Source organism: Nymphalis io, chromosome 27 (assembly GCF_905147045.1).
Source record: "Nymphalis io chromosome 27, ilAglIoxx1.1, whole genome shotgun sequence".
Taxonomy (NCBI): domain Eukaryota; kingdom Metazoa; phylum Arthropoda; class Insecta; order Lepidoptera; family Nymphalidae; genus Nymphalis; species Nymphalis io.
The window spans coordinates 8,160,068-8,186,173 of record NC_065914.1 but is presented as its reverse complement, the minus strand read 5'-3'; the positions used below and the strand labels follow the sequence as shown (position 1 = coordinate 8,186,173).

The 26,106-nt window shown below is 41.7% G+C and overlaps 3 protein-coding genes across 6 annotated transcripts in view; 1 reads left to right on the top strand and 2 right to left on the bottom strand.

Moving 5' to 3' along the window:
• The window catches only part of LOC126778780 (GTPase-activating protein CdGAPr), a 65,717-nt gene extending 44,740 nt beyond the window's left edge, over positions 1-20,977 (top strand). The window contains exons 1-24 of one of the 4 annotated variants that reach the window (XM_050502421.1): positions 1,066-1,262; positions 1,333-1,679; positions 7,402-7,505; positions 7,647-7,720; positions 7,838-7,914; positions 8,449-8,578; positions 8,652-8,808; positions 9,170-9,354; positions 9,607-9,698; positions 9,855-9,912; positions 9,984-10,110; positions 10,207-10,385; positions 10,457-11,022; positions 11,315-11,409; positions 11,753-11,834; positions 12,506-12,566; positions 12,707-12,804; positions 12,894-13,012; positions 13,193-13,334; positions 13,407-13,495; positions 13,598-13,696; positions 13,793-13,867; positions 15,143-17,125; positions 17,889-20,977. In XM_050502421.1, coding sequence (XP_050358378.1) covers positions 1,605-1,679; positions 7,402-7,505; positions 7,647-7,720; positions 7,838-7,914; positions 8,449-8,578; positions 8,652-8,808; positions 9,170-9,354; positions 9,607-9,698; positions 9,855-9,912; positions 9,984-10,110; positions 10,207-10,385; positions 10,457-11,022; positions 11,315-11,409; positions 11,753-11,834; positions 12,506-12,566; positions 12,707-12,804; positions 12,894-13,012; positions 13,193-13,334; positions 13,407-13,495; positions 13,598-13,696; positions 13,793-13,867; positions 15,143-17,125; positions 17,889-17,967 — 4,746 coding nt within the window. In that variant the 5' untranslated portion in view covers positions 1,066-1,262; positions 1,333-1,604 and the 3' untranslated portion in view covers positions 17,968-20,977. Of the gene's footprint in view, positions 1-1,065; positions 1,716-7,401; positions 7,506-7,646; positions 7,721-7,837; positions 7,915-8,448; positions 8,579-8,651; positions 8,809-9,169; positions 9,355-9,606; positions 9,699-9,854; positions 9,913-9,983; positions 10,111-10,206; positions 10,386-10,456; positions 11,023-11,314; positions 11,410-11,752; positions 11,835-12,505; positions 12,567-12,706; positions 12,805-12,893; positions 13,013-13,192; positions 13,335-13,406; positions 13,496-13,597; positions 13,697-13,792; positions 13,868-15,142; positions 17,126-17,888 lie in introns of those variants that run through there. The other 3 variants (XM_050502422.1, XM_050502423.1, XM_050502424.1) reach the window with 3 other exon arrangements.
• LOC126778940 (enhancer of rudimentary homolog) overlaps positions 1-26,106 on the bottom strand; it is a 238,256-nt gene that overhangs the window by 60,492 nt on the left and 151,658 nt on the right. The gene's annotated exons all lie outside the window — the stretch shown is intronic.
• The window catches only part of LOC126778948 (SID1 transmembrane family member 1), a 34,124-nt gene continuing 31,145 nt past the window's right edge, over positions 23,128-26,106 (bottom strand). Inside the window, exon 28 of the mRNA XM_050502702.1 lies at positions 23,128-25,989. Within this exon, the coding sequence (XP_050358659.1) occupies positions 25,734-25,989 (256 nt within the window). The 3' untranslated portion in view covers positions 23,128-25,733. The remainder of the gene's footprint in view (positions 25,990-26,106) is intronic.

The following is a 26,106-nucleotide window of genomic DNA, read 5'->3' as shown; positions in this document are numbered from 1 at the left end:
ACGTTTTTGCAATTTGTGTTTCTTTTTATCATACAATCGCTATGTTAATATTTTAGTAATAATAGAAGCTGACTAAATTGTGAATCTTATTTTAAAACTATTACATCGTAATACAATACCAAGCTGCTTTACTTTCGAGGCATACAATTATATAATATGAGAAATATAATATCTAGACTTGTTTTTTAACTGTTACTTTTATTATTGAACAATTTTATATGTTGTTATGTAGCTTCTAATATATTCATTATTACCAAATCGCAATAAAATGTGTATCTTTAGATTAACTTGTCCCAGCGCCGTCATATTCTTTAATGAAACTAAAACTGAGCAATCATTTCAATGACAGTTTTTTAAATTTCTAAATCGGTTTCATTCTCCGTGAACAGCGATTCCGCACTCGCGTTTGTTCGTTTACTGTGAAAACAGTACCAGTAAAAGGCTTACAGTTTAAGAATAAAACAAATATTAACTGGTAATCCAGTTTTTAATTACCAACCAAATGATAAAAAAAACGATCTATTTTAGAAATACTTATAACCGTATTTTAGTGCTGATTACGGCTTACTTGTGTCCACATTCAGTAATCTGATAGCGTAATTTTGATTAATGTCTTGATTTATTTGCACCTTACCTAGTATATCAGTGCTGTAAATGGATTTATTCGTTATTAATATATTAAGTGTTTATTACTATGTACATTAACGTTAGAAGTACTAAGTTATTAAATGGTAATTGATTCGTTGCTTTCCAACCTCGACGGATATTAAACTTGTTTTTTAATTACTTCACTTCCCGTATGTAAGGTCTGCGCAGAAATTCATTTACACATCCATAACTTTATTGACTTTACCTTATCTATTTCCAAAAGTGTATTTATTTTCCATTTTGTAAAAACAATATCTTTAATTTTATATATATATATATATATAATTATATATTAAAAAAATATACCTTATGGGAATAAAGTAAGTTCCATGTAACGTGGGTGAATTTATACACTGGCAACACCACAATCGACCGCTTTCTGGCAGAATTGCTACGCGGGGCGGAGGGGCGTGCTGTCAAATCGAATCATGTCCCTCAGTTACGATTCGCATTAATTTCGGTGAAAAAGCTTTTTCCTGAATTAATTTAGTCGCTATAACGATTTCATGTCGATCGAACGACGCCGAAACACGAAGATACTCAGTGCGCGTCTCGAACACGTCGCTGCGGGTGTCCTTAGGGCCAGCTATTTTTGTTTGTAGCCCAGTTTCACAGTAAATATTGTTTTTAATGTCGAAATGTGCTGATGCAGTGAGTTTTTTTTAACTTCTTCCTCCGTTGCAGTGTTGTACTGAAGCGTGAAGTTGCAATATTCTTGTGAAATCCGATTTCGATGTCACAATTAAGTTATGTTTAGTTCAGTGCCAAAAGTAAATTAACCGAATCAATCAATATCTTTACGAACTGTGAAAATGTTTATATTTAATATATTCAGCGAGTACATCGAGCGTTACGACCTCACATATCTGATGCATATTCTTCTAAGTTGTTAATGAAATAACTACAATTAAAAGTGTTAAACTTGTCTGTCCAATGGCGGCAGTTTTGATATTATTATGTGTGACTGCTGTTCGATAATGAGAAGAGTGTTCGGTGCCTGCTCCGATGGCTGGCTGCTCTGCGGACAGAATGTGAGCGGCCAGTAGCTGCCTGACTATATGTTGTCTGTATGTTTTATCGTTTTCTTTTTTAATTTCTGCATCTTTCCTATTAATTTTTCCTCCTTATTATAAACTTCTAACAAAATTATAATAAAAGCTATTTTGTACTGTAATCGTTTTTGACAAATGTTGCATGCTTTAAATAGTGGCATCCAAATTATTAATAAAACAGTTTTTGTGTGTGATTGAGAACAAAGGTGTTCTTTGAATATGTTCAATATAGTCTTGACTGGTTCTTATGTCAATATGTACTAAACTACAAAAAAAAAAGACAAGGATTGTATATTAAGGTATTTATTTGATATTGATTAGTGTTCATAACATTTTTATAACTACTTAATTCATATTAAGAGTAATAAGACAACAAATACATTAAAATTTTCACAGATAAATGTATATATTGTATTACATCAGTAGTTCCCAAGCATGGCAACCCCTACAACTCAAAATGTGTAATATCTTCATAGTTACTTTATTGTACTCTTTCTGCTTGCTCTATCTGAAGAAGTAGCATGTGTTTGAGAAGATTGTATTTAGTTATGCGAGTTTATCTGAATCATATTTTAATTGATGAGATAAAACACATATGTGGGCTGTGTATACAAACTGGTTAATACCAGTACCAATCATAATTGATTTTCTAGTACTGTGTATTGTATTGTGGTACTAGCTGTGAGGGTACATTATGTAAAATTTGGGTTTTACTATATTGTGGGCATTTATTATTATTGCTTCGCCCTTTATTGGGAAGATATATACAATCCAACACAAAATAGTTGATCAAATAAGAGGTTGTTCCTGAGATTAGTGTGTGCAAACATTGACAGCTCTTTAGTTTTGTACGTGGATGTTAGAAACAAGTTAATAATAATCAGTTCTAAAAATTATTTCTACAATTCTCTCTTGGGATTTTTTTGTTTCTTGGTGGGAAAACAAAAGTAGTATAAGTAGCTGCAGAGTTTCACGATGGTTCTTCTTGGTGCTAAATTGTGGTAGTTTACAATAAACGGTCTTGTATAGCGACGATACAAAAATGCTTGTAAGAGTATTTGAATAAAGTATATTTTTTCATATATGATTTGATATTTCTGTCTTCTCTTGTGATTATATAGTCAAGGTGTTTCTGGATCTCACTCAGTCACCCACTCACCTTTTACTCCAGTAATGTATTGCTGTGTTCTGGTTTGAATTGTACAGGAACAAGAGATAGCATCTTAGACAGCAGATTATTGGTGCCATAAGATGTATGATAGTACATTTTTTATAGTACTGAGAGCCAATTTGCCGTCTTAAAATGAATATAAAAATATAATGTTTGTAGTATTATTATTATAAAGAAATGCAAAATATAATTACCAAAAGTATTTTACTTTATGTTATATTCATAAAATAATACTACAATAATATCAATATTAGTCTAAGCCAACACTGCTGTGTACTCAACTAACATTACATTAAAATACAAATATTCTTTATTGTTCACCAATAAAACTTAAATATGAAATGGAATTCAGACAATGAATATGTACTAGATGCCTCATCGCTAACACGGTGATCACTTACAATCAGCCCCGTGCAAATATAACACACACTAGTGGTGTAACTAATTACAAGAAGAGAGCAAGGTTGTGTTGTATGTGTACTAAAATACATCGGAAATATGTTAATCATATCTTCTGTATCGTTTCATATATTTCTTACTGGTGGTAGAGCTTTGTGCAAGCTCATCTGGGTAAGTACCACCCACTGATCAGATATTCTACCGCAAAACAGCAGTACTTGGTATCGTTGTGTTCTGGTTGAAATTTTTGTTAAAAGCAAAACAAGCTCATCAGCGCATAAACCGCCCGTATATTTCAGTATGGAGATGCGAAAGCCATGGAAGTTCAGGCGCCCGGCCGCTCGGTTACCAAATCCCGTTTCATGCAATGAGAAATGATTACACGACAATTATACATGGTATTAGGATGTAGGATCTAACTTTAACATTCTTTTTTTTATAAAATAGGAAAGCGGACTAGCATATGGCCACCTGATTGTAAATGGTCACCAAACGCCCTTAGACATTGGCATTGTAAGAAATGTCAACCATCGCTTACATAGCCAATACGCCACCAACCTTGGGAACTAAGATGTTATGTCCCTTGTGCCTGTAATTACACTGGCTCACTCACCCTTCAAACCGGAACACAACAATATCAAGTATTGCTGTTTCGCGGTAGAATATCTGATGAGTGGGTGGTACCTACCCAGACGAGCTTGCATAAAGCCCTACCAACATTTTATAGTAACAGCATACTACTAACGCCTCACTCCACGTTTCTTCCGCGTTTAACTAGCAATTGTTTAGGGCAAGCGCAGTTCATCCAATGTGTACGGTTAGAACAACTGAAAACATTATTTGCGATAATCGATGATTTTTTTCTTGTAACGTCCTTGATTTAATTAAATTGAAACGAAATAGCAAAGTGTTACTCGACTATACAAATATTTAAGAGCAAGATTAAACTAATATGTACTAGAAATACGATTTTGAAATCAACTGTTCGACAATACAAAACAGCTGTTCTTAGGAGATAGAAAATCATTGGTAGCGAAAAAATTCAATGTATCGTACGTCATGATGCGAAAGTTACTGCATCTATTTTAATATTACCGGACATTATTTCACATCCAGTTTTATATATGTGACTATAAAACAGGCGTAACTATACCCCTTGAGATTACAACGTTAAATATATGATTATTTATGTTATGTAGACTAGTAGTTCAAGATGATTTAGCTACCCTAAATGTTAATCCGTATTTATTTTTACACTTTGATCATAAAACGTATTCGATTCGATAACATTTTCCTCTTTTAGTTAGGTGTTTAATCTTAAAAAATGATTGTCTATTTGAATTTTCTTTTTGACTCATAAGCTACTAATGCTATTAAAAGTTCCTTATATAGTTTTGTGCTGTGTTTGTCCAGAGGGTGATTATTATTGTTCAGTGATATTGTATTAAATTTTGTGAATATATAAAAAAATATAATAAAAATTCCTATCCGGTTGAAATTTCATGTTTGTAACTTTGTTGTTAAGTCCAAACATAAAAGAGGGATTGCTTCAAAATTTATAACATTAGAATGGATTTCATAGTATAGTAAATTTTATATGAGTTTCTTCATGGGTAATAAAACGTCGTCTGGAGCGATAGAAACGCATGTTGACCTGTTTAGAGAATTTATGTTGTGTGTCCATGTTTCGGAAGTGACAGCGCGCGGCCGATAGCACGTGTGACGAGTGTAAGGCTGCCTCGTTGGCTTAAAAGGCTGCGGAACCCAAGTCCAAAAATTGGGCAGACGGTGACAGCTAACCTGTGCATCGGAAAGCACGCAAAAGTTATTGCTCCTGAGCCTGAACTCTCTCCCTTCGTATCGTTTCTTCGTCCTGTTTGCGCGCAAATACGTCCTGCACAGTTGACCGAATCCAGTCCAGTGTATCTCCAGACACAAGAGACATGACATCTTAGTTCACAACGTCGTTTGCGCGTTGACGACGTAAGAAATGTTAATATTCCTTATAGCGCCAATGTCTAGGCGGCGGTGCCCATCGACCTTCAAGACGCCCGTAAAAAATCGCAGTCGTAGCTTAAATCCCGCGAACGCGGCGCTTTTATTCAGAAACTAACTTATCGTCGAACATAATTAACTACGTTCATCTCAAGGAAAACGTAATAATATAAATTGGAGGATTTAACGAGAAACCGCTACTTAAGAATTACGAAACACGTTTCATTATCAGCAATGAAATGTTAAACTTGTACGGTGGCTGTTAGTTATTATTAATGAATGACTATTACAATAATAACAGGAATTTTATTGCGACTATGAGTTTTGAATAATGGCCAGTCAGCTATATGTATAATTAAGGAAATATATTGGATTTTATATATTACGATTACTACGAATGTACGAATTCAGATATATTGATTGATGTTATACATACTTATACAGATTATATTGTATTATGACTGCCTCGTTGGTCTAGTGGCTTGATGTAAGGCCGCAGACCCGGAGGTCCTGGGTTCCATTCCCAGGTCGGGCCAGTAAAAAGTTATTGGGTTTACTGTCAGAAAATTCTCAGTAGCAGCCCGGAATCTGGAAATTGAAAGTGTGTACACTCCCGTGCCTCGGAACGCACGTAAAGCCGTTGGTCCTGCGTCTCTTTCCGGTCGTGTCGGATTGCCGTCCCATCGGATTATGAAAGTTAGGGAATAGAGGGTGCACCTGTGTTTGCGCACACACTTGTGTACTATAATATCTCCTATGCGGTCGGAGGACATTATTACTTATACACATCACGTGGCCCAGTGACAACTAAGAGGATCTTTGTAAAGTGCTAATTCCAACCCGATTCATATCCAAGGCTGCCATTCCTAACCTACAGTATAAACTCGCTGCGCAGGAGACATGGTAGTGCACAAGTGTGTGCGCAAACATAAGACACTCCATATTCTATTCCGTCACCGCTAACGATGCGACGGAAAATCCGATACGAACGAAAAGAGTTCATCCATCAATCGAGCCCGTAAGTGCGCAACCATCGCACCGGGAAAAGCTCTCCCAAAGTTGACGGCCATCAGGCGGCCGCCGGCCGGTCGTAAATATATGCCAAATGTTTTTTCACACAAATTACTGAAGCGCAAGCAAATTAATGAAGATGACTTATTTAATTATATTTCACGGTTCTCCCACTTGAATTGTGTTAAATATAAATCCTTGATCAGCTTTATAACAAACAGTGCAAGCAAAATGTTAAAGGAATAGGAGAATCTAGTTCTCCACGACGGGCTCGTGTCTAGTGAGAATAAGATTAACCTCGGGAGATGTATTCAATATACATATTAATTGATCTTAATTAGTGTAATTGTGATGCGCACAATAGGCATAGGCATACACAATTGAAAGTACTTTTTTTTTCAATTAAAACGCTGATATGGTGGTATTGATGGTGGCCGCTGCCCGTACCCGTCCTGGTGGTTACCATACACATCGGTTATTCCAACGCTATACAGAGATACTCTCAAAAAGGGAGAGGAGGCCTTAGCCCAGCAGTGGGACATTAAAAGGCTGTAACTGTATAGAAAAAAAAAATTGATATAACTAATAATAAACATACAATAAAACATGTACCGGTATATATATTTTTAAAAGAATATCAGTAGTGCCCGTTATTTAAGGAATTACTAATATGTTTACCCCTCCAGTTAAACGTAAAACATGTGTTAGGGGTGGGGACAGCAGAAGCCCTAGGGTAGGTCAGCGTTGAGCCTTTACGTCGCTAGGCGGCCCGTAACCGCCGATCGCTATTCGCTATTGACGTTTTAAAGGTAATCCTTTAAAACTATCTACAGTCCACATGTGTCGCGTCTTCTAGGAGGACGGGACACGGCGCTGGTCTCCCGTGAAGTGAGTGCTCGTGCAGAGACGCGCGCCTGATGTACAATATATGAAAACAAATCAACATAACGAGATTTATATCCAATGTTCGGCCACGCATCGATAGTGTGAGAAGTCGTTGATATATCTTACAGTGCCAATGTCTGTGTGAGTGGTGACCACCCACTACCAGGTGTTCCATTTGCTTCTTGTTTTGTAATTCCAACAAAAATATAATCTATATGTTATAATGTTTCCGTCCCCCAGGGCTCCCCCCACGGCTCGGTGATGTCGTGCCAGTCGCTGGCGGCGCGCGCGTTCGCCGAGCCAGACAAGGATCCGCATTGCGCCTCGCGCGCCACCTTCCACAGGTTCGTACTCATCCGCCGGAGGAAACAGATCTATTTAGGGTTAAGTACGTATACGATGTTTTTTATAGTTTTTGACTATAAGACGAGAATCGTATGTATGTTTAATATATAATTCAAACATGTACACGTTTTATATTACAGAACGGTGCGCTTCAGTCCAGATTCTAGAAGTCAGACTAGAACTCCTGACACTGAATGCAAGCGAGAAACGTCAGGTGAGACGCACACCTCCGGCCGGCTGGAGTCAAATAGACACAGTACAGAGTGGCGTTGCCATGTCGTCATTGTGCTACCGTAGTGTAAGACAGTAAGCGCTAGAGGTGTCGTTGCAGGCTCGGTGTCGCTGAGCGCGCTGCCGGCGGCCTCGGCGCCCGCGGCCGCGCCCGCCGCGCCCGCCGCCCGCGACGCGGTGAGTAGCCGCGGGCCGCACGGGCGACACTTAGAGGAACGGCCTGCTCGGACGGGAGGCAGTCTGCCTAGCAGTTGGGGTTATATAGGCGGTTCATATGTAAAAGTTGTATATTTGAAAATAATTAATTTCTTGGAAATTTTCACACTTACAGAAGCTAAAATTACAAAACAAATTAGATGTCTTCATGTGTAGACGTGACTTTATAAATGATTATATTTATAACTGTGAGTAGGGACAGCCAAAAACATTTTAATTAGAATCGTAAAATTTTGTTTGAATTGATAAATTCAGCTATATTAAGTATGTCATTAAATTGATTTGTTTATGTTTTGGCGTTAAACAAAAATAATTTATACACACACAGCGCGTTTGTCCGAGTGGTAACGCTCTCATAGTTTATCTCCTTCTCCGAGTGTTCACACATGAACTATCGTCGTCGTAGCCGCGGGGTCATCTCAGGGCAGAGACAGGGATGCGAGTAGTGCGCAGGGACACGATGTGTGCGAATATGAATGAAACGTTCTCCTGCAGTCGCCGCCCCCCCCGTGCCGCTTCCCCAAGCTGGAGGAGTGCGCGCACTTCCACTACGAGCGCGTGCGGCTGGGCGGCCTGCGCGTGGCGCTCGTGGCGGCCGACGCGCCCGCAGACGCGCCCGACGAAGGTACGCACTCGACCCCCCCCCCCCCCCCTCGACACTCGCGTGTCAACCGACCTCACCGTGTCCGCTCGTGCAGGCTGGGTGTGCTTGAAGGTGCGCTCGCACGTGAACGACTCGCCGACGTCGGAGTCGCGCGTGCTGTCGGCCAGCTGGACGGAGGCGAGCGACGTGCGCGAGTGGACGCTCACCCGCAATAGGGACCACTTCCTGCAGCTCGACGACATGCTGCATCGGTGAGTCTGCACTCCCCTCACTCTACGAGCACTTGTATCGGGAAAACCCGCCGCGTCCGTAAAATATCATTCATTAAGAATTTAACATTGATGTCCTCCTGACCCTTCCTACCCACCTGCTCAGGGTATATTACAGAGGTCAAGTGCGCGAGCAAACAAAGTATCCTCACTCGCCTAACCCGATGAGACGAAAAATCTGACACGACCGGAAACAGTTCAGGAGCAGGACCAATAGCTTTACGTGCTATCTGAGGCACCGCAATAAATACTGCCACATTACGAACTTTACTTCTACTACTACTAATATACGTCTTAAAGTAAAAGTGTGGTCTTTAACTACCATTTAGCATTCGTATTACAGATGTATATACGATCGCAAAGTTTCCGGTCTGCCGAACCTGAAGGACGCCATGACCCCGGAGCTGCTGCAGGACGAGGCGGAGTACAAGCAGCTCATCTCGGACTACGTGCACCACCTGTCCATCATCGCGGACGACTCCATCAACTGCGGGCCGGCCCTGAACTGGTTACAAATGGATAACAAGGGTACGTGACACTGGTCGCTCTCATTTCGGTCAATAGGAGTGTGTTCTTGTTGTAAAATGAATGCAGATTTTATTCCGAATGTAGATTCTAACGAGAAGAACCAGCAAGAACTCAGTTGTTACTCTTTATCATGATTGCATTTAATAATGAAGGTGTATGTAAGGTTGCTATTAAACATTATCAAAAATATATATAAGTTTCACTGTCAATAGTAAGCGTCTCCGTCAATAGTAAGTGATTGTTCGTGCGCAGGTCACAAGCTGCTCGTGTCCAACGAGGACTCGAGCTCCATAAACACGCCGGCCGTGGCCGCCGCCTACTCCGTCCGGAAATACGTCTCGCAGGTAACTCATCATATAAACACTGCATTTTATCGATTTGATAATTTTCCACTCCCGAGTAGTGCGCTCAGTTACCGTCGTAGTGAGTTACCATCGAACGGTATCTGGAGCCACTCCCTTGTCAGGGTTGTATGTAATCAAAGCGTCTCTCGGTCGCAGGCACGGGACGAGATCAGCTTCGAGGTCGGCGACATGATATCAATAATCGACATGCCAGGTAAAGACCACTCCCACAGGAGGAGCCCCGCCGCTGGAGCGCCCCCAGCTAACGAGAGTCGCCGTCCGCAGGTCCGCAGGAGTCCACGTGGTGGCGCGGCAAGCGCGGCTTCCGGGTGGGCTTCTTCCCCCACCACTGCGTCGCCGTCATCGGGGACAAGGTGCCGCGAAACATGACGCAGCCGCCGCCCATCGTCGGGTAACTACGCGGCCGGCGCGCTCGGCGCCCCGCCCACCGGGCGGTCCGCGGTCGGCGAGGTCGATCACTCACCCGCTCTCAATTCGTGATTTCCAGGTCGGTGGCCGTCGCCCCGATCAAGCCGGTCCTCAGGAAGCACGGCAAGCTGATCTCGCTGTTCCGCAGCTTCATCCTGTCGAGGCCGTCGCGGCGGAGTCTCAAGCGGCAGGGCATCCTGCGCGAGAGGGTGTTCGGGTGCGACCTCGGCGAGCACCTGCTGAACTGCGGACACGACGGTGAGCCGGACGCCGCCCCTCGCGGAGGGCGGGCGCCGCCCGGCCGGCGCCGCCTCCAACGTTCGGCGCAGTCCCGCAGGTGCTGGTGGCGTGCGCGCGCGGCATCGAGCGGCGCGGCGCCGTGGACGGCGTGTACCGCCTGTCGGGCGGCGCGGCGCTCACGCAGCGCCTGCGCGCCGCCTTCGACGCCGGCGCGCGCGTGGACCTGGCGCCGGCGCTGCAGCGCGACCCGCACGCGCTGGCCTCGCTGCTCAAGATGTACTTCCGCGAGCTGCCCAACCCGCTGTGCACGTACCAGCTGTACGACGCCTTCGTGCGCGCCGTGCAGGCGCCCGACGAGCTGCGCCTGCGCGCCGTGCGCGACGCCGTGGTGAAGCTGCCGCCGCCGCACTACCGCACGCTGGCCTACCTCATGCGCCACCTGCGCCGCGTGTCGCTGCTGAGCGCGTCCACCGGCATGACGGCGCGCAACATGGCCATCGTGTGGGCGCCCAACCTGCTGCGCTCGCCCGAGCCCGCGCACGCGCTGCAGGGCGTGGCCGTGCAGGCCGTCGTCACCGAGTTCCTCATCTGCTACGCCGAGGAGCTGTTCGCGCAGGAGCAGGGCGCCGACTCGGGGCCCGGCTCCCTCGAGCAGGTGGGCGCTTCTGGTCTATGTACCTCGTCGTCCACGTCGATGTTCGAAACGGCACTTTTATGAATCCGTACTAAATACCGCAGTACCTCGACCGATGACGTGTTAGTTCGAGGTCGAGGTTGTTTATTTATCGCCTCCGCCTCCCGTTGCGACCGGCTACACATGACACGACCCATTACATGAAGGCCCTCCTACCTGTACAAGAAGGAGGGCCTCTTTAACGTCTGCAGTGCAGTGCCACACATGTCACGTGACATCCATCACTAATCGCTTATTTCATGTAAATTTTCAGGATTGTTACGATTCTCACGTCGAGTTGAGATGTCTCAACGAAACGGGCAGGCGACCGAAGAGCCTGCCTCTCAACCCTCCCACGAAGTTGTTGAGGTAATTTAGTTCAGATACGACGACAAACTAGACACATCGTAGCGTCAACTTACACGACACGTGACTCGTGTAATTTAACTTTGCCGGTCTGAAGTTGACGCGAGACGTTCGCGCATGCGTAACAAAAAATAACTGAAGCCGACTATTTACGTAGCTCCAATAGAAAGTTACTCCAATATATATTACGTAACTCGGATGCACTTGATTATATACTAGATATTCGGTGATAACATAACAGTATTTAACAAAGTAACTGCCGACTTTCTTGTCGGTTCATTTTTTTTACTTTTAAAAGTGGGGCGTCGAGTCCCGGCTCTTTAACATATGTGTACTGTCCGCGCAGCCTGGAGGAGGCGCGGCGGCGCGGGCGCCCCGCCGCCCCCGCGCTGCGCCCCGCCGCCCACGCGCCGCCCAAGTACATCGAGGTGAGGCGGCGCCCGCTACACGCACTAGCCAGCCGCAAAATGCTCTTTGAAGTCGTTTGTTCATAACTATTATTCGATACAATTTCCGCTAAGATTTTCTTCGTGCTCTTTATACCGAAGGCCATGGCGACTCCCTATCTAATACGACCATTTGTCCTAAGAATAATGAAAAAACATAACAATATTAAATACAAATGCAAATTAAAACATGGATATGGATAAACAGTGTAGTACCAGTACCGGCCTGTTAATGTCCCACTGCTGGGCCAAGACCTCCTCTCCCTTTGAGGAGAAGGGTTGGAGCTTTTTCCACCACGCTGCTTCAATGCGGGTTGGTAGAATTCACGTGTGGCATAATTTCAATGAAATTAGACACATGCAGGTTTCCTCACGATGTTTTCCTTCACCGTCAAGCACGAGATGAATTATAATCACAAATTAAGCACATGAAAATTGCGTGGTGCTTGCCCGGGTTTGAACCCGCGATCGTCGGTTAAGATTCACGCGTTCTAACCACTGGGCCATCTCATCTTTTTTTTTACGGTACCAATACTACCGGGTAACCCCAAACACTATCAAGTACTCTGCCACAACAGAGCGCGTTGCTACCGTTCATCTATTTATTTTATTCGAATATATTTTTTTGTTTATTCAACATTGTCGCTCTCAAGGTCGGGTCGGGCCCGAACAACCTGCCGCAGTACCACACGATACTCGATCTACCGGTGCCGGGTGAGTTTTTTTATTCTTACTGTGTCGACTAATATACATACATGTAACATAGCATGGGTCACGTGTAAGATGTGACCCACAGCCGAAGTATATTTGTTCAACTGGACATGTGCAATTTCTAACGTGGCGTGGCGTCGCAGGCTCCAAGCGCGCACTGAAGCGCTCCCCGTCGGGCTGGCGCGGCCTGTTCAGCCGCAGCAAGCGCCCGCCCAGCGCGCCGCCCGCGCCGCCCGCGCCGGTACGTGACGTCACCCCGCCCCCCCTCCGACCGTCTGCCCCCCCCCCCCCCCCCCCGCCCCCCCGTGCCTGACTGTCGCCTGTCCGCAGCAGGCGCCGGCGTGCCCGGGCGCGCTGCGGCCCGCCAAGTCGTGCGAGTCGCTGACGTCGGAGCCGGACGCGCTGCCGCCGCTCGCCGCCGCCGCCGCGCCGCTCAAGCACCACACGCGGTGAGTGACCGCGGCCGCCCGGTGATTTTTCGTCCGTACTCTCCAACTGAACCTTCAGCACTCCCTCTACAGTATTGATTACCGATAGTTCTTGTAGATAAAAAGTATCTTGACATAGTGTGTCCCATTGTGCCACACGGTGGCAACGTGTGGCCCGTAGTGACGGCGCGCCTGTCGCAGGTCGGCGTCGTGCGACTCGTACTTCGAGCCGTGGCAGGCGGAGCTGGCCGGCATGCGGCTGCGCCTGTCGCCGCAGGAGCGCGACCGGAACATGTTCAGCGAGGAGGACGACGCCGCCGGACACCTCGCGCACCACGCGCAGGTACGCCGGCAACGACCCCTCTCCTACTTCGAGCAATCGACATGTTCATACTCGACGACGTGCCGCCCACAGGACGACTCGCTGTGCTCGAGTCCGCCGGAGTCCATCCCCGCCAGCGCCGTCGCCTCGCCGCGCCGGAACGACTACGACACCGCAGAGAGGTGAGCTCCTCCCCCCACCCCTACACACACACACACACACACACACTCACACGGGTAGCGCGGCGGGTGTCGGGCCGGCAGTGTACGCGTGTCGTGTTGCAGGAAGCGAGCCGCGCTGGCGAGGCTGGAGGCGCAGGTGGCGCAGCTCGGGTACATCGACGGGGACGCCGACACCGCGACCGACGGCCAGCCCGCCAAGAGGTACCACTCGACACTCGACCTACGCCGAGAGAAACGACTGCAAATAGTTTTACTTTCACGAGGAAATTAAGTGAAACGTGTTTTATTCGATTTCAGAATATGCAAAGACCGCGACAGTCCGCTGTCGTCGACGTCGGACTTCCAAGCTTCGCTGACGAGCGTTAAGCTCAGGTGAGCACAAAAATATCACACGTACATATAAACACGTTACTTGCTGTGCGCGCTATGAGTGTTTCCGTGGCTCGATGTCCTTACTAATTCAAAACATATAATCTTATTATTGTCGAAGGCGAGTCCACTCTCTAGACGAGGGTACGTCGTTATTGCTAAATTTAATGTACATAATTAAAGAAATACTTGTACAAAAATATTTTGGAATGTCTGAATGTTTAGTGCAAACGTATACACAGTGAAATTGGTCATAAGAGTCGAAATTAAATATAATATTAAATGTTTTCTAATTATCTCTTAACGGTCAATAACTCGTGTTCATTGAGCAGTATGTGGAAGTCAGTAACTTGTCTATGTACACTCATTGTTTTATATACTTATATAAACTCACTTACTACACCGCACACGTTCGCATCGCGTACATTCAAATATTTACTTTAAATATAATTAAAAATTGTCTGCCTCGTTGGTCTAGTAGCTTGATGTACGGCCGCAGACCTTGGAGGTCCTGAGTTCAATTCCCAGGTCGGGCCAATAAAAAGTTATTGGGTTTTCTGTCAGAAAATTCTCAGTAGCAGCTCGGAGTTTGGAAGTTGGAAGTGGGTACACTCCCGTGCCTCGGAAAGCACATAAAGCCGTTGGTCCTGCGCCTGAACTCTTTCCGGTTGTGTCGGATTGCCTTTTCATCGGATTATGAGAGTTAGGGAATAGAGGGTGCACCTGTGTTCGCGCACACACTTTGTGCACTATAATATGTTCTACGCAGTTGGCTAATCTCTCTTGAGATTGGCCGCCGTGGCCGAAATCGGTCTGGAGGACATTATTAAAAATTATAGTCCGATAAGTTAAAAAAATATTTTAAATGTGTTAAGCAGAAATTCTAACTTTAATAATACCTGTGATATATAAAAACAACAGATTAGTTTTGACAATTTAGTTGAGAGAACGGAATTATAAAATTCGAATGGATTTTGTTTAGGTATGTAATACGTCGAGATCAAATATATGTACGTGTCCTTAAAGATAATTTAACTTTTTTTTTGAAGCATTATTTAACAATGTTCTCAGCTGAAAACAATTTGACATATTTTTTAAGCTGTTAATTTTGAATTTTAAAACGCAATCAGCATAAACAGGTAACGATTCTTTTCCAGGATAATCAAATACACTTTACAATCACCAAACAAAACACACGAGGTAAAGTCATCACTAACACTAAACAACGCCCGAACTAAAATCATTACTAAGTTTCACAAACTAATCGATAACTTGCAGAGATCGTAACTCGCCGAGGAAACAAAAGAACACGTCTCGATACAGCGGCTTGCACAATCCGGTTCTGAGCGATCCGGACAAGCCGCCGTCGCGGCTGACGTGGCACGGCAAGGACGGCCACTCGACGCTGATCAAGATCGACTGGCCGGCCGAGAACTCGTCCGTGAGCAACTTGACCACCAGCACCGTGCACTCCACGCCCGTGACGCCGGCCACGCCCGTCTACGACCCGCTGGAGAGCGACTCGGAGCTCAGCGAGAACAAGCACACGATAACAATCAAGAGCAGCGATTGTAACACCTGCGACGGAGAGAAGTGTCTCAAGTGCGAGTTGAAAGCCACGGACTACGAGAACATGAAGACAGTGTCGCGCGACTACTCCGAGCACAACCTGCACGACAGCCTCGAGCCCAGCCCGCTGCACTCGACCGACATCAGCTACCAGAACCTGAACAGGCTGTCGGCTGTATCGACGTCGTCCAACTCGGAGCAGCACTCCCACAAGAAGGAGGGTGACGTCATGAGGGTCATGACGTCATCTCACGAGAGCTCGTCGAGCTACTCCAACGTGAGCTACAAACAAGATGAGCTGTATGAGTGCTATAACTTCTCCAGACCCAATTATATTAATCTCTCGTCGAGCACGTCGAAGAGCTCGCCCGGGAGCCCTTTGAAGAGTCCGATAAAGTCAACTATTAGCATAACGTTCAGGTCTCCGGTCAAGACTAAAACTCCTGATTACGAACCGATAGGAAACAATGAGACTCCGACCAACGAGAGGGATTCGGTGTACGAGGATATAGATTTAGAGAAAAATCTATCTATTGTCGAGGAGGCCAGCGTCCCGCAGACGGACGCCAGTCTGCCGACGCAGGAGGCGTGCCAGCCGGACGACTTCGACCGCGACCTGATCATTCTCGAAACTCCGACGGAACCCGACGTAGACGACGGCGTAGACGTGTACAGTCAAGTTAAATTCTTCAAGAAAAGTATAGAGGAAGTTAACGCTATGATACTAGAGACGCCCGAGAAAGAGACGGAATATGAAAATGTAGCGTTCGCGGAAACGAGACGGCGCGAGTACGAAAATATAAATGTTGATACTCTTAAAATCTGTGATAAAGTAGAAATAAGTAGCGTAGACACGAGCGAAAATGGATCTTTGGAAGGAGAAAACGGTAATGTCATAAAGCCCAGAATCGCAACAAAGAATTTAAATGTCAGAGAACTGGCGATAAGGTTTGAAAGTCCAACGGAACAAAAGGGGCCCTTCACGTTCGATAAATTTAAAACTGACGTGAAGTATCCTACGTTAGAGCGAAAAGACGACAAACGAGAGACGAGGAAGAAGGAGACAAAAAATCCTCCGCCCATTTCACCGAAAACTTACAAATTAACGAAAAATTCCAATGCGAGATCGCTGGACGAGAACGCATTCATCAAAGAGTTCGGCAGCGACAAGGACAGGCGAAGGAGCATGGAGGTCAAAGACGGCAAACGACAATCGAAATACTTCCCAGACTTGAATCTGAACATGGAAGAGTCGGAGACGAAGGTAGAGAGTATCACGCCCACTAGCGAAAACAAGTTGTCGCTGATACAAAGATTTGACGTCAAAAAGCCAACAGACTTGAAAAATATAATCGGCTTCGACACGGAGAAGAAATTAAGTCGGGAAAGGATTGAGAAGTACAAGGAGGAGAGGAGAAATTTCCTCCGGGAGAAATACAGCTCCCAATCGTTCAGAAGTAACCCGGAGCAGTTGACGCGCATCAAACTTAAAAAAGACGATAAGAATGACTGCGAAAGATTAAAAGAAGATCTGCCGAAGTTCGAACGGAGGAACACCGTCGACCTCGGCCAGAGGATGCGCTTCTCCCTCGCCAGGAGCGCCAACAACCTGGACACGATACCGTCCCCCGTGAGCCCCAGCGAGGAGCTGCCTCGGAACGGCGACGCTAGCGAGCGAAGCCGTGACGAGAGGTAGGTTTTCATTTGTGCTTCATTAATTCTAATACCTGTTGTATTTTCTTAATAACATAATATAAGATTTCATACCGCGAATCGAATTCTAATTATTCGTTTTTTTTTTAATAAAAATTCATTTAAACAATTGCTTTACTAACTTTCTTACACATATTATAAGTAAATGTCCAAAATGTTTTTACAAGGAGAATCGGGGACTACTTTCGAAGCTGGTAGTATTGTGGGGTGGATTCCTGCGATATCTATGTTTAGATTTAAAGTGACACTTGAATCGCTTAGATCTAAGTCTTCTAATTACAAGTACTTGATTAGGTATCCAGCTAAAGGTCCAGCGAACCTTTAACTTTGTGGTGTGGCTTTGTGGTACACTCATCGGATATTGTACGGACAACAGCAATATATAATATTGTCGTGTTCCGCCTTGAAGGGCAAGTGAGTCAGTGTAACTACAAGCACAAGAGACATATCGTCTCAATTCCAAAGGTCGGTGGCTCAGTGGCGATGTTCGGAGTGGTTTAAAATTCTTATGTAGCCAATGACCACTTACCATCAGGTGGCCAATCTGCCTACCGAATACAATAAAAAGGACAACGTGTATATCAAATATATTTTGTAGTCATTTGATATCGACAACTGCAGTTCAATGATCGGACTTTAATAAAAACATTATTGGTATTTTAAAATTATAAAACAAAATAAGTAAATGCTTAACTATAATGTTAATACAAATGTATTCACTACAATTAAACTAAATTCGCAGGAGAGAAAAGATTTCACCTTCGTACAACATTCGCGACATGGCCGCCATTTTCGAGCAGAAATCACAGAGCAACGGTTGACGCTCGCGCCGTTACAACGTGTAACGTACACCGCTATAACGTTGCGAAAATAACAATTATCCTGTTGCGAGTGAGACCGTTGTTACTTAAGTTATTTGAAATTGTTTTTATTGAAAGGCTTTTTGAAAATGTATAATGTGTTTAATGTTGGCTAAGATTAATTATTTACGTATAATTGAATTAGCGGAATTTGTCAGCGAATGTCCGCCACGACACCGCACACAGTTAAACAAATTTGATTGTTCAACGTTTTGTCGTTATTTATATATTGTGAGAACATTGCGCCGATAGTAAACTAGAGTCACGGCTCTGTTTGTTAATGACGGTTGTGTGTGTGTGTGTGCATGTCTTAACGGAGATTATATTGTTACAATTGCCTAAGTTTTATTAATTAATTCTAAACTATATAACGAAGAACGAAATAACTGAAAATACGTGGACATGATAAATAAACGTCTACAGGAATGTTAAAAATAACTGACTCCCGTACAAATGATGTCGGTGTGGAGCGGTGATGAGAACGCTAACGGTAATTCCCCGCTAAATCGCAGATATGATTTTGTAACACAAAAGTAGCAAACACAAGCTGTGTAATGACTTCCGCGAGTGCTTTATAATCGCGAACGGCCATACTGGATATTATTATGTTTCTCGTGAAATAAACTCCGAAACATAGGGATCGTTGTTTGTTATTATTATTTATTTTTTAAACTGTAGTTTTAATATTTGACTTGAAAAAATACTGCATTATTTTATTTTATTTCGGCGATTATCGTTATTCTATTCTTTGTATTAAAGAAAATAATGAGTACAATGTGAGACCCTAGCTCTATTGTTTTGGTGAACTTAAAAAGTCCAATCAGTATGTAGATAGAATAATAGATAACATTTAAACATATTCGAAACTCAAATATTCAAACGGTAATTATATTAAAGTTTTTCGCTCTTTACCGACCGTGAGACATGTTTTATTAATATATAGAATCGGCCAGAAACGAATTTTCACACAATTATTAAATTTAGATAAATTTTAAATATTACGCAACAAACAAAGAGGATAAGTTAGTAATGAGCGAGAAACGCACAGACGATTCCTCACATTTCCCCAAATAGCTCTGTCCTTGTCGCACTAATGCAGTATTTTTTCGTTGAAGTCGATAACGAAACATCACGTCTCTAGTATTATTAATGGTTATGCTTTTATTCTATGAATAGTTGTGTAATGTGTTGTGAACATTGGAATCTCTTTTATTTTACGTCCCTGGAATGCTAACGAGGACCGCGAGGGTGGACGCGCCGGGATAATATACCGCGTTATATAAATGCTATAAAACAATAGTCAACGTCTTAAGTAAATTACTTTGTCTGCTAAAAAAAAAAAAAAAACAAATATTTCCTATTAAGTGTAAAATATTCTTGATGATGAAAATATTAGATAAACATTCTATATGTTCGTTATCTCATATAGCAACACTCAATTAATATAAAAAAAATGAAACGCCGTGTTGCCATAATAAAGATTGCATTTATTGTTTTACAAGGAACAATTTTCATATAAACTAACGTTGAATGTTAAACTACGATGCGATTATTATTAAGAATATTCGTTAAGTTCAATAATAGTTACAAATGAACAAATTAATATTATTAAGATAAGAATCATATATTTGAAATTTAATTCTTGATAATACATACTACTATGTAGCGATGACTTCTCTTGCTAGAAACCAAATCGATTGGTAATGAAAAATTTTATGAAATAATAAATTTAAGACAATAAAATGAATTGATTAATTATTGTAAATCGCATTTTTTCCTTCTCTAATAGTTTACCCGAAATGTTTCAATATTCTTATATAAAAGCTTTTGACGTTTTGTAATATATTCAAGAATTTACTTAATGGCTTAAAAGAAACTCGTTTCGATTATTTTTTATCACAACATTCAAATATACATTTATTATCTGTAATTTAAAGATGTCTGCCAATAATTAATATCATAGTAATAATTTCTAAACGTGGTATATTGATGTCGTTATTGATGGGAATGTATTTTTTTTATAAATAGTGCTGATTCGGTTCACACAACTTCAAACTAATTTGATAAAACTAAACTCCAGCTGTCTCTTTTAACCGCACACCTCAGAAAGAGATAACAATATATTTTAGTCTTTTATAATAAATCAGCTTAAAGATTATGTAAGTATTAAATAGAACGAGTAAGAATTTCTTTTCAGCCATTCAAATAAATCTCTTTTTAAATATAACAGACTGTAAATCTGCCAAATGTATGTAAAATTTCTTGCATTTTGTAAATTGTTATGTGTATGTATGGAAAAATAATGTGTCTGACCAAATGATTAATATATATGTATGCAAGTTCTCAAAGATCGGGGATGAGATTACTGGTGTTTGTTATACAATTATGATTGTTATGATATTTTATAACATAATTTTATATGTTACACAAAGCTGTGCAAAAAGATAGCTTAAAACATCGGGCTTAAAGTCCGACCGCTGTCCACCTGATACGGTGAACATTTTAATTAACATTCGCAAGATAATGTCGCGTTGGTCATTCTCATTATATTTCTAAATATAAGATCTTTTACGATTCTACATTGTATCCGTTTCTCATAGACATGTAACGTAAGGGTATTTGTAAATTATAAAGTCGTAACGAGCAACGAACGGTCGTCGGACTGCATTCGGGAGTGATTGAACAATTTGGGACCACGAGCCGCGCGTCGCTGTCTGTTCGCTGCTGTATTCAATAGTCGACTCGGTTCAATGTGTGAAGTTCGACGACCAGTTAGTGTTTCGTTCAAACCGAATGCAGTCACGTGTTGCAATTATACAAACTGAGCTTTAAGCGACTCCTCGGAGCTTTGCTGTATTTATAAAGTGTAATTTATTATATGATGTTTAAAGACAAATTCTACCGGCTTGTAACCTAGAGTAGCGAACGAAATTGAATATACACAATAAAACGTATTATTGAAATCATTAAAGTTTTTTTATTTCTCTTATATCTCGTCAACATGTCTTCCGTTTTCGATTTATTATATATTAATACGTGTCAGAGACACAAGTAAAATTGTAATTTAACGCGAAGATATAGTTTACACTATATGTCATCTGACATTCAAGAAGTATTCCGTAATTGACGGCCCGGTTGGCGTGGTTGGTACTTGCCTTTCACGCCGAAGGTTGTGGGCTCGATTTCCGATTGTCCCGAGTCTGGGTGTAATTATCTATATAAGTATGTATTTATAAAAGAAAATTAGTATATGTAGTGTATCAGATGTCTGGTTTCCATGGTGCGAGCTCTGCTTAGTTTGGGATCAGATGGCCGTGTGAATAAAGTCCCAAGATATCCCAGGATATTATTCCATTATTATGTCCAGACAGATGATATAGACTAGAATGCAAGATAGTACACTATAAGTCAAAAATATAAAGAGCACTAATAATAGGCTAGGATCTCATCTCGATATCATTCGTAAGATTGAAGTATTGAGAATCCGCCTCAAGGCTGCGTGTAAGCGAGCTCGATATTCATCGGTAAAATTAAGTATATAATGAGAATAGCTCCTTGTATAAAAAATATAATGCATTATCGAGAAAGTTTAGTATATAATAAGAACTGCAAATTCACGTTTTCAAAAGAGAATGTCAAGTTATAAGTATGGCGAGGAATTTTTGGTCGGTATATATAGTTGTATATGTTTAGCATCCATAAGTGAAACTTATTTTGAAAAATTCATAAAAAATAATGTAAATAACTCACTCAGTTATTCTTAAAAATCCAAAACACAATTGAACACATTTAACAAATCACAAGCCGCGTCATAATTAATTATTTAGTTTTCATTTCTGTTTACTAACAAAATGGCGCCAACGGTTTGAAATTAGCGCGCGTCTTTTTTTTTTTTAACAACGCTGCTGTTAGGATCAAGGAGCGGCAGAAATGTATATACATATATAGTTGTTTAATATTCATAATTTTATTGTCTATATAACCTGTACGTAGGTGTTAAATATGGGCATCGAAAAATAAGTTTAATAACTTTTTCCTTGCAGCGTAACGCCATTAATGGCTTGTGTCGTTTTATATATTGTTTTTAGCCTTAAAAATAACGTAACAATTTTTTGAGATGTTAAATATTCAAAAGATTGTGTTGAAGTTAGGAACAGTGTCTAGATCAGGTTACACTTGTATATATTGTAGTGTGTAATGTGTTTCCTAAGTAGAATGAGCAAGTATCGTCGGCCTATTGCAATTCTATGCCATTAATATTATTGACATTAATCAAAATAAGTAAGAGCTTAGGGCAATATACACACAATATTGTAAATGTATGTCATTAATAAAACAATTACACCAAATATTTTTACATCAAAAGACACTAAATTTAATATCTATAAATCTATAAAAATAAATAAAATTGATAACTTTAAATGGTTATTTGCTTGTTAGTAAAACGAAAACATTTTTTTTGTTTGTTTGTCCGGGATAATCTTTGAAACGCTCAAAAATTACAAATTGAAATAACCGAATTATTGTAAGAAATATTCAAGGCACCGTTAAGTCTTTATTCCATCAAAATCGTTTGAGTCTATATAGAAAGATACATAAAATGTATTGTTCACGTACGTATTTTCACGTACGTTATTATCTATGGGCTAATGGCCGCAATATAACATATATTGCGGCCATTAGCCCATAGATAATAACAATGTTCTCCAGTCCGATTACGGCCACGGCGGCCAATCTCAAGGGAGATTAGCCAACTACGCAGGAGATATTATAGTTCACGAGTGTGTGCGCAAACACAGGTGCACTCTCTATTCCCTAACTCTCATAGATAGCGGTGTGCTAAATACGTCAATTTCCTGATTTTACGGAGTAGAGTGCTCTTCTGCCACACTTATTATAATTTGCGTTTTGTAATCGATTCTGACGGGGACGAAGCCGCTAGTTTTCAATAAATATCCTTTATAATAACACGTGTCGAGTGATGACATATGTAAGCAACTTGAAAATGATTGAATAAAAACAAAACTTCATACGAAAGCTATTTATTTACAAGAAATTTTTAAAATAAAAAATAAAAACTATAGTATATAAATTCATATAATACATTAAATCTGTCTTAGAGAGATCATTACACAGCATCGATACAACTAATTGGAACATTAAATATAATATCTAAAGGAGTTGAAAATTCATTTTTATATTTATTTAGTTATTTATTTGTGAAGGCAATACTGGTTCTACTTGTAAATATATTTGGATATACATAACAGCAAGAATGCTTTTACTACAAGCTTTATCTTTTCTTACACTACGAATATTACTATTATTGCAATTGAAATTTAGATCAGTTGTTGGTTTTGTAATAAATTAATTAATATCCTGAGACATTATTCACACACGGTCATCTGATCCCAATCTAAGCAGAGCTCGTACTATGGAAACCAGACAACTGATATACTACATACACCACTTTTCTTTTGTAAATACACACTTATATACATAATTACACCCAGACTCAGGACGAACAGACATGTTCATGGACACAAATGTCTGTCCTGGGTGAGACCACAACCTTCGGCGTGAAAGGTATCTACCAACCACGCCAACGGGCCCGTCGATAAACTCATAATTATTCAAATGTAGACAATAGTTAAAATATTTGAATATAAATCTTTAAAATATATATTTACAAGCAGTGCGAAGTCGTTTTATCGAGACAAGCTCCAAAATTCTTTGGTGTAAAATAGCATTAAATCTAATTGACTGATTATTCAATATGTTCATTCAAATCATTCTTGCTTCACTCGGTCAAAACCATTCCATAGGGGAAATACAATGAAGTGTATAATATTATTTTATTTTTAATTATTTTAACAACAAAATATACATAATTATTAATTACCTTCAAAGACACATACTCTATCGAATGAATAAATCAAAATTCAGATTTTACTCAACAAATATCACATGAGTTTTCAACTTATATGAATAATCTTTAACATTAATTACTTACTACAATGTAAACATATATATATGTCGCAATCGTTTCATCATTGGAACGCTAGCGCCCTCTGTCGGCGCTCGACGGAGTCAATGATTCACCGGCTGAGCGGCGCACACGACGCTTCTTGTGCAGCAGCCGGCCAGTGCGGTCGAATATTGAAACCGACGCGCGTTCCTAGTTATAGTGCTGAGTGATTGAACATTATAAACGTGTTCATTATCTAATGCGTTTCGTTGCTCCAACATTATCCATCGACGCCCGCAACTTAGAAGTTAGAAACTATGGACCATACTGATGAAGCTGAGGCTCATCCTCCGTCATATATGTTCACATGACCTTTATATACATATATAATATACTTTAACTCGAGTAATAGCACAGATCATATATTTATTTTTATAATTGATTTCTAATTCAATATGTTTACAGAAAAATCATATTACACGACACGAGAACGAACTAGCAAATGGCGAGTACGGAAATTTTTCATTCGATTCATTCAAAATTGAATGAAAAAGTGATCCGGTCTCATTTAAACAATCTAATTCATGTCTATTATCTCTGCGTTGTCATGGTAACTTAGAAGTATGTTAATACAGATATATACTTCTACATAAATTCCATTCGTAAATAAGAAAATAAAGATACATAGGACGTTTGCACGAGCAATTATCGTATAAATTAATACACTTAATTATATCCAAATGGAGAATAAAGATAAACAAACCTTGGATTTAAACATTCAATGCGAAATGCTAATAGGCTTTGTAGGTGATTCTTTAACGCGTCCACTCGGGACACAGCAGTCGACGGTCAACGGTTGTTTAATCTTTACTTCTGCCGTTGGAGAGAGCTATATGTTATCGATATGAATGTATAGAGGATTAGATGACTATGAAAACATCTCAGATATACCGCTATCTCTGTCGCTCCGCAGTGACGGTCTGTTTGTGCATCTCACTCCAACAACGAACACTTCCGCACAAAGCTCCACCGTCCGTAAATACTAACGTAACAGCCGTGAGTGCTCTCCGGACTTAAGCACATGTAACTCTTTGTGATACTTTTCCGAACTTGAACAGCCTCCGGTCAAAATCCACGTGTAATGCCGACTCGGCAATGTTTTATTAATTTAATTGTAACAAAGATAATTTCAAAAGCTACATATCATGTATTCCGGTGTTTATTGCTGACGTTGTTCGAAAGATGTACTAAAGGAAAATTGGCAACTTTTGTGTTATCAGCGCGTATTAGCTACAACATTGTATAAGCATTGCGGCGGCACTACACTCGGCACAAATATGATAAATAGAAAATACTGGGTCTGGGTAGGTACCACCCGCTCATCAGATATTCTACCGCAAAACAGTAGTACTTGGTATTGTTGTGTTCCGGTTTGAAGGGTGAGTGAGCCAGTGTAATTACAGGCGCAAGGGACAGAACATCTTAGTTCCCGAGGTTGGTGGCGCATTGGTGATGTAAGCGATGGTTAACATTTCTTGCAATGCCAATGTCTATGGGCGTTGGTGACCACTTACCATCAGGTGGCCCATATGGTCGTCCGCCTTCCTATTCTATATTAAAAAAAACTTATCTACTATATCGATTCGGTCGGTTCAAAACATTCAATTTATTTAGTCACGGATTCAGTCCATGCGAGCCTGATGTTTGTGATATTTCTCCAAGTGGAGGATGCGCCGACGGGTCGGTTTGTCAGGAACGCCTAGAAGACCATGATGTCAGTGCGTGGCACGTCGCGCAGGTTGTCGTCGACGGTGAGGTACATGTTGAAGGAGAAGAACATGGCGGTGGCGGACAGGAAGTGCCAGGCGTCGTGCGAGTCGTAGAGCTGCAGCAGCGAGCACACGCGGTTGCTCTGCCGCGACTGCGCCGGGCTGAGCGCCCAGTTGGTGTTCAGGTCCAGGTAGAAGTAGCTGGAGCCGAACCACACCGTGTACGTCAGCGCGATGAACACCCAGCTGTAACACGCGAGACGGAGCGTCAGACCAAGCTTTGATCTTCGAAAGGGTAATAGTTTATTTTAAGGGATGGAGGCTCGTTAATAAAATTCTGCAGCTCATATTTACTCAACTCAC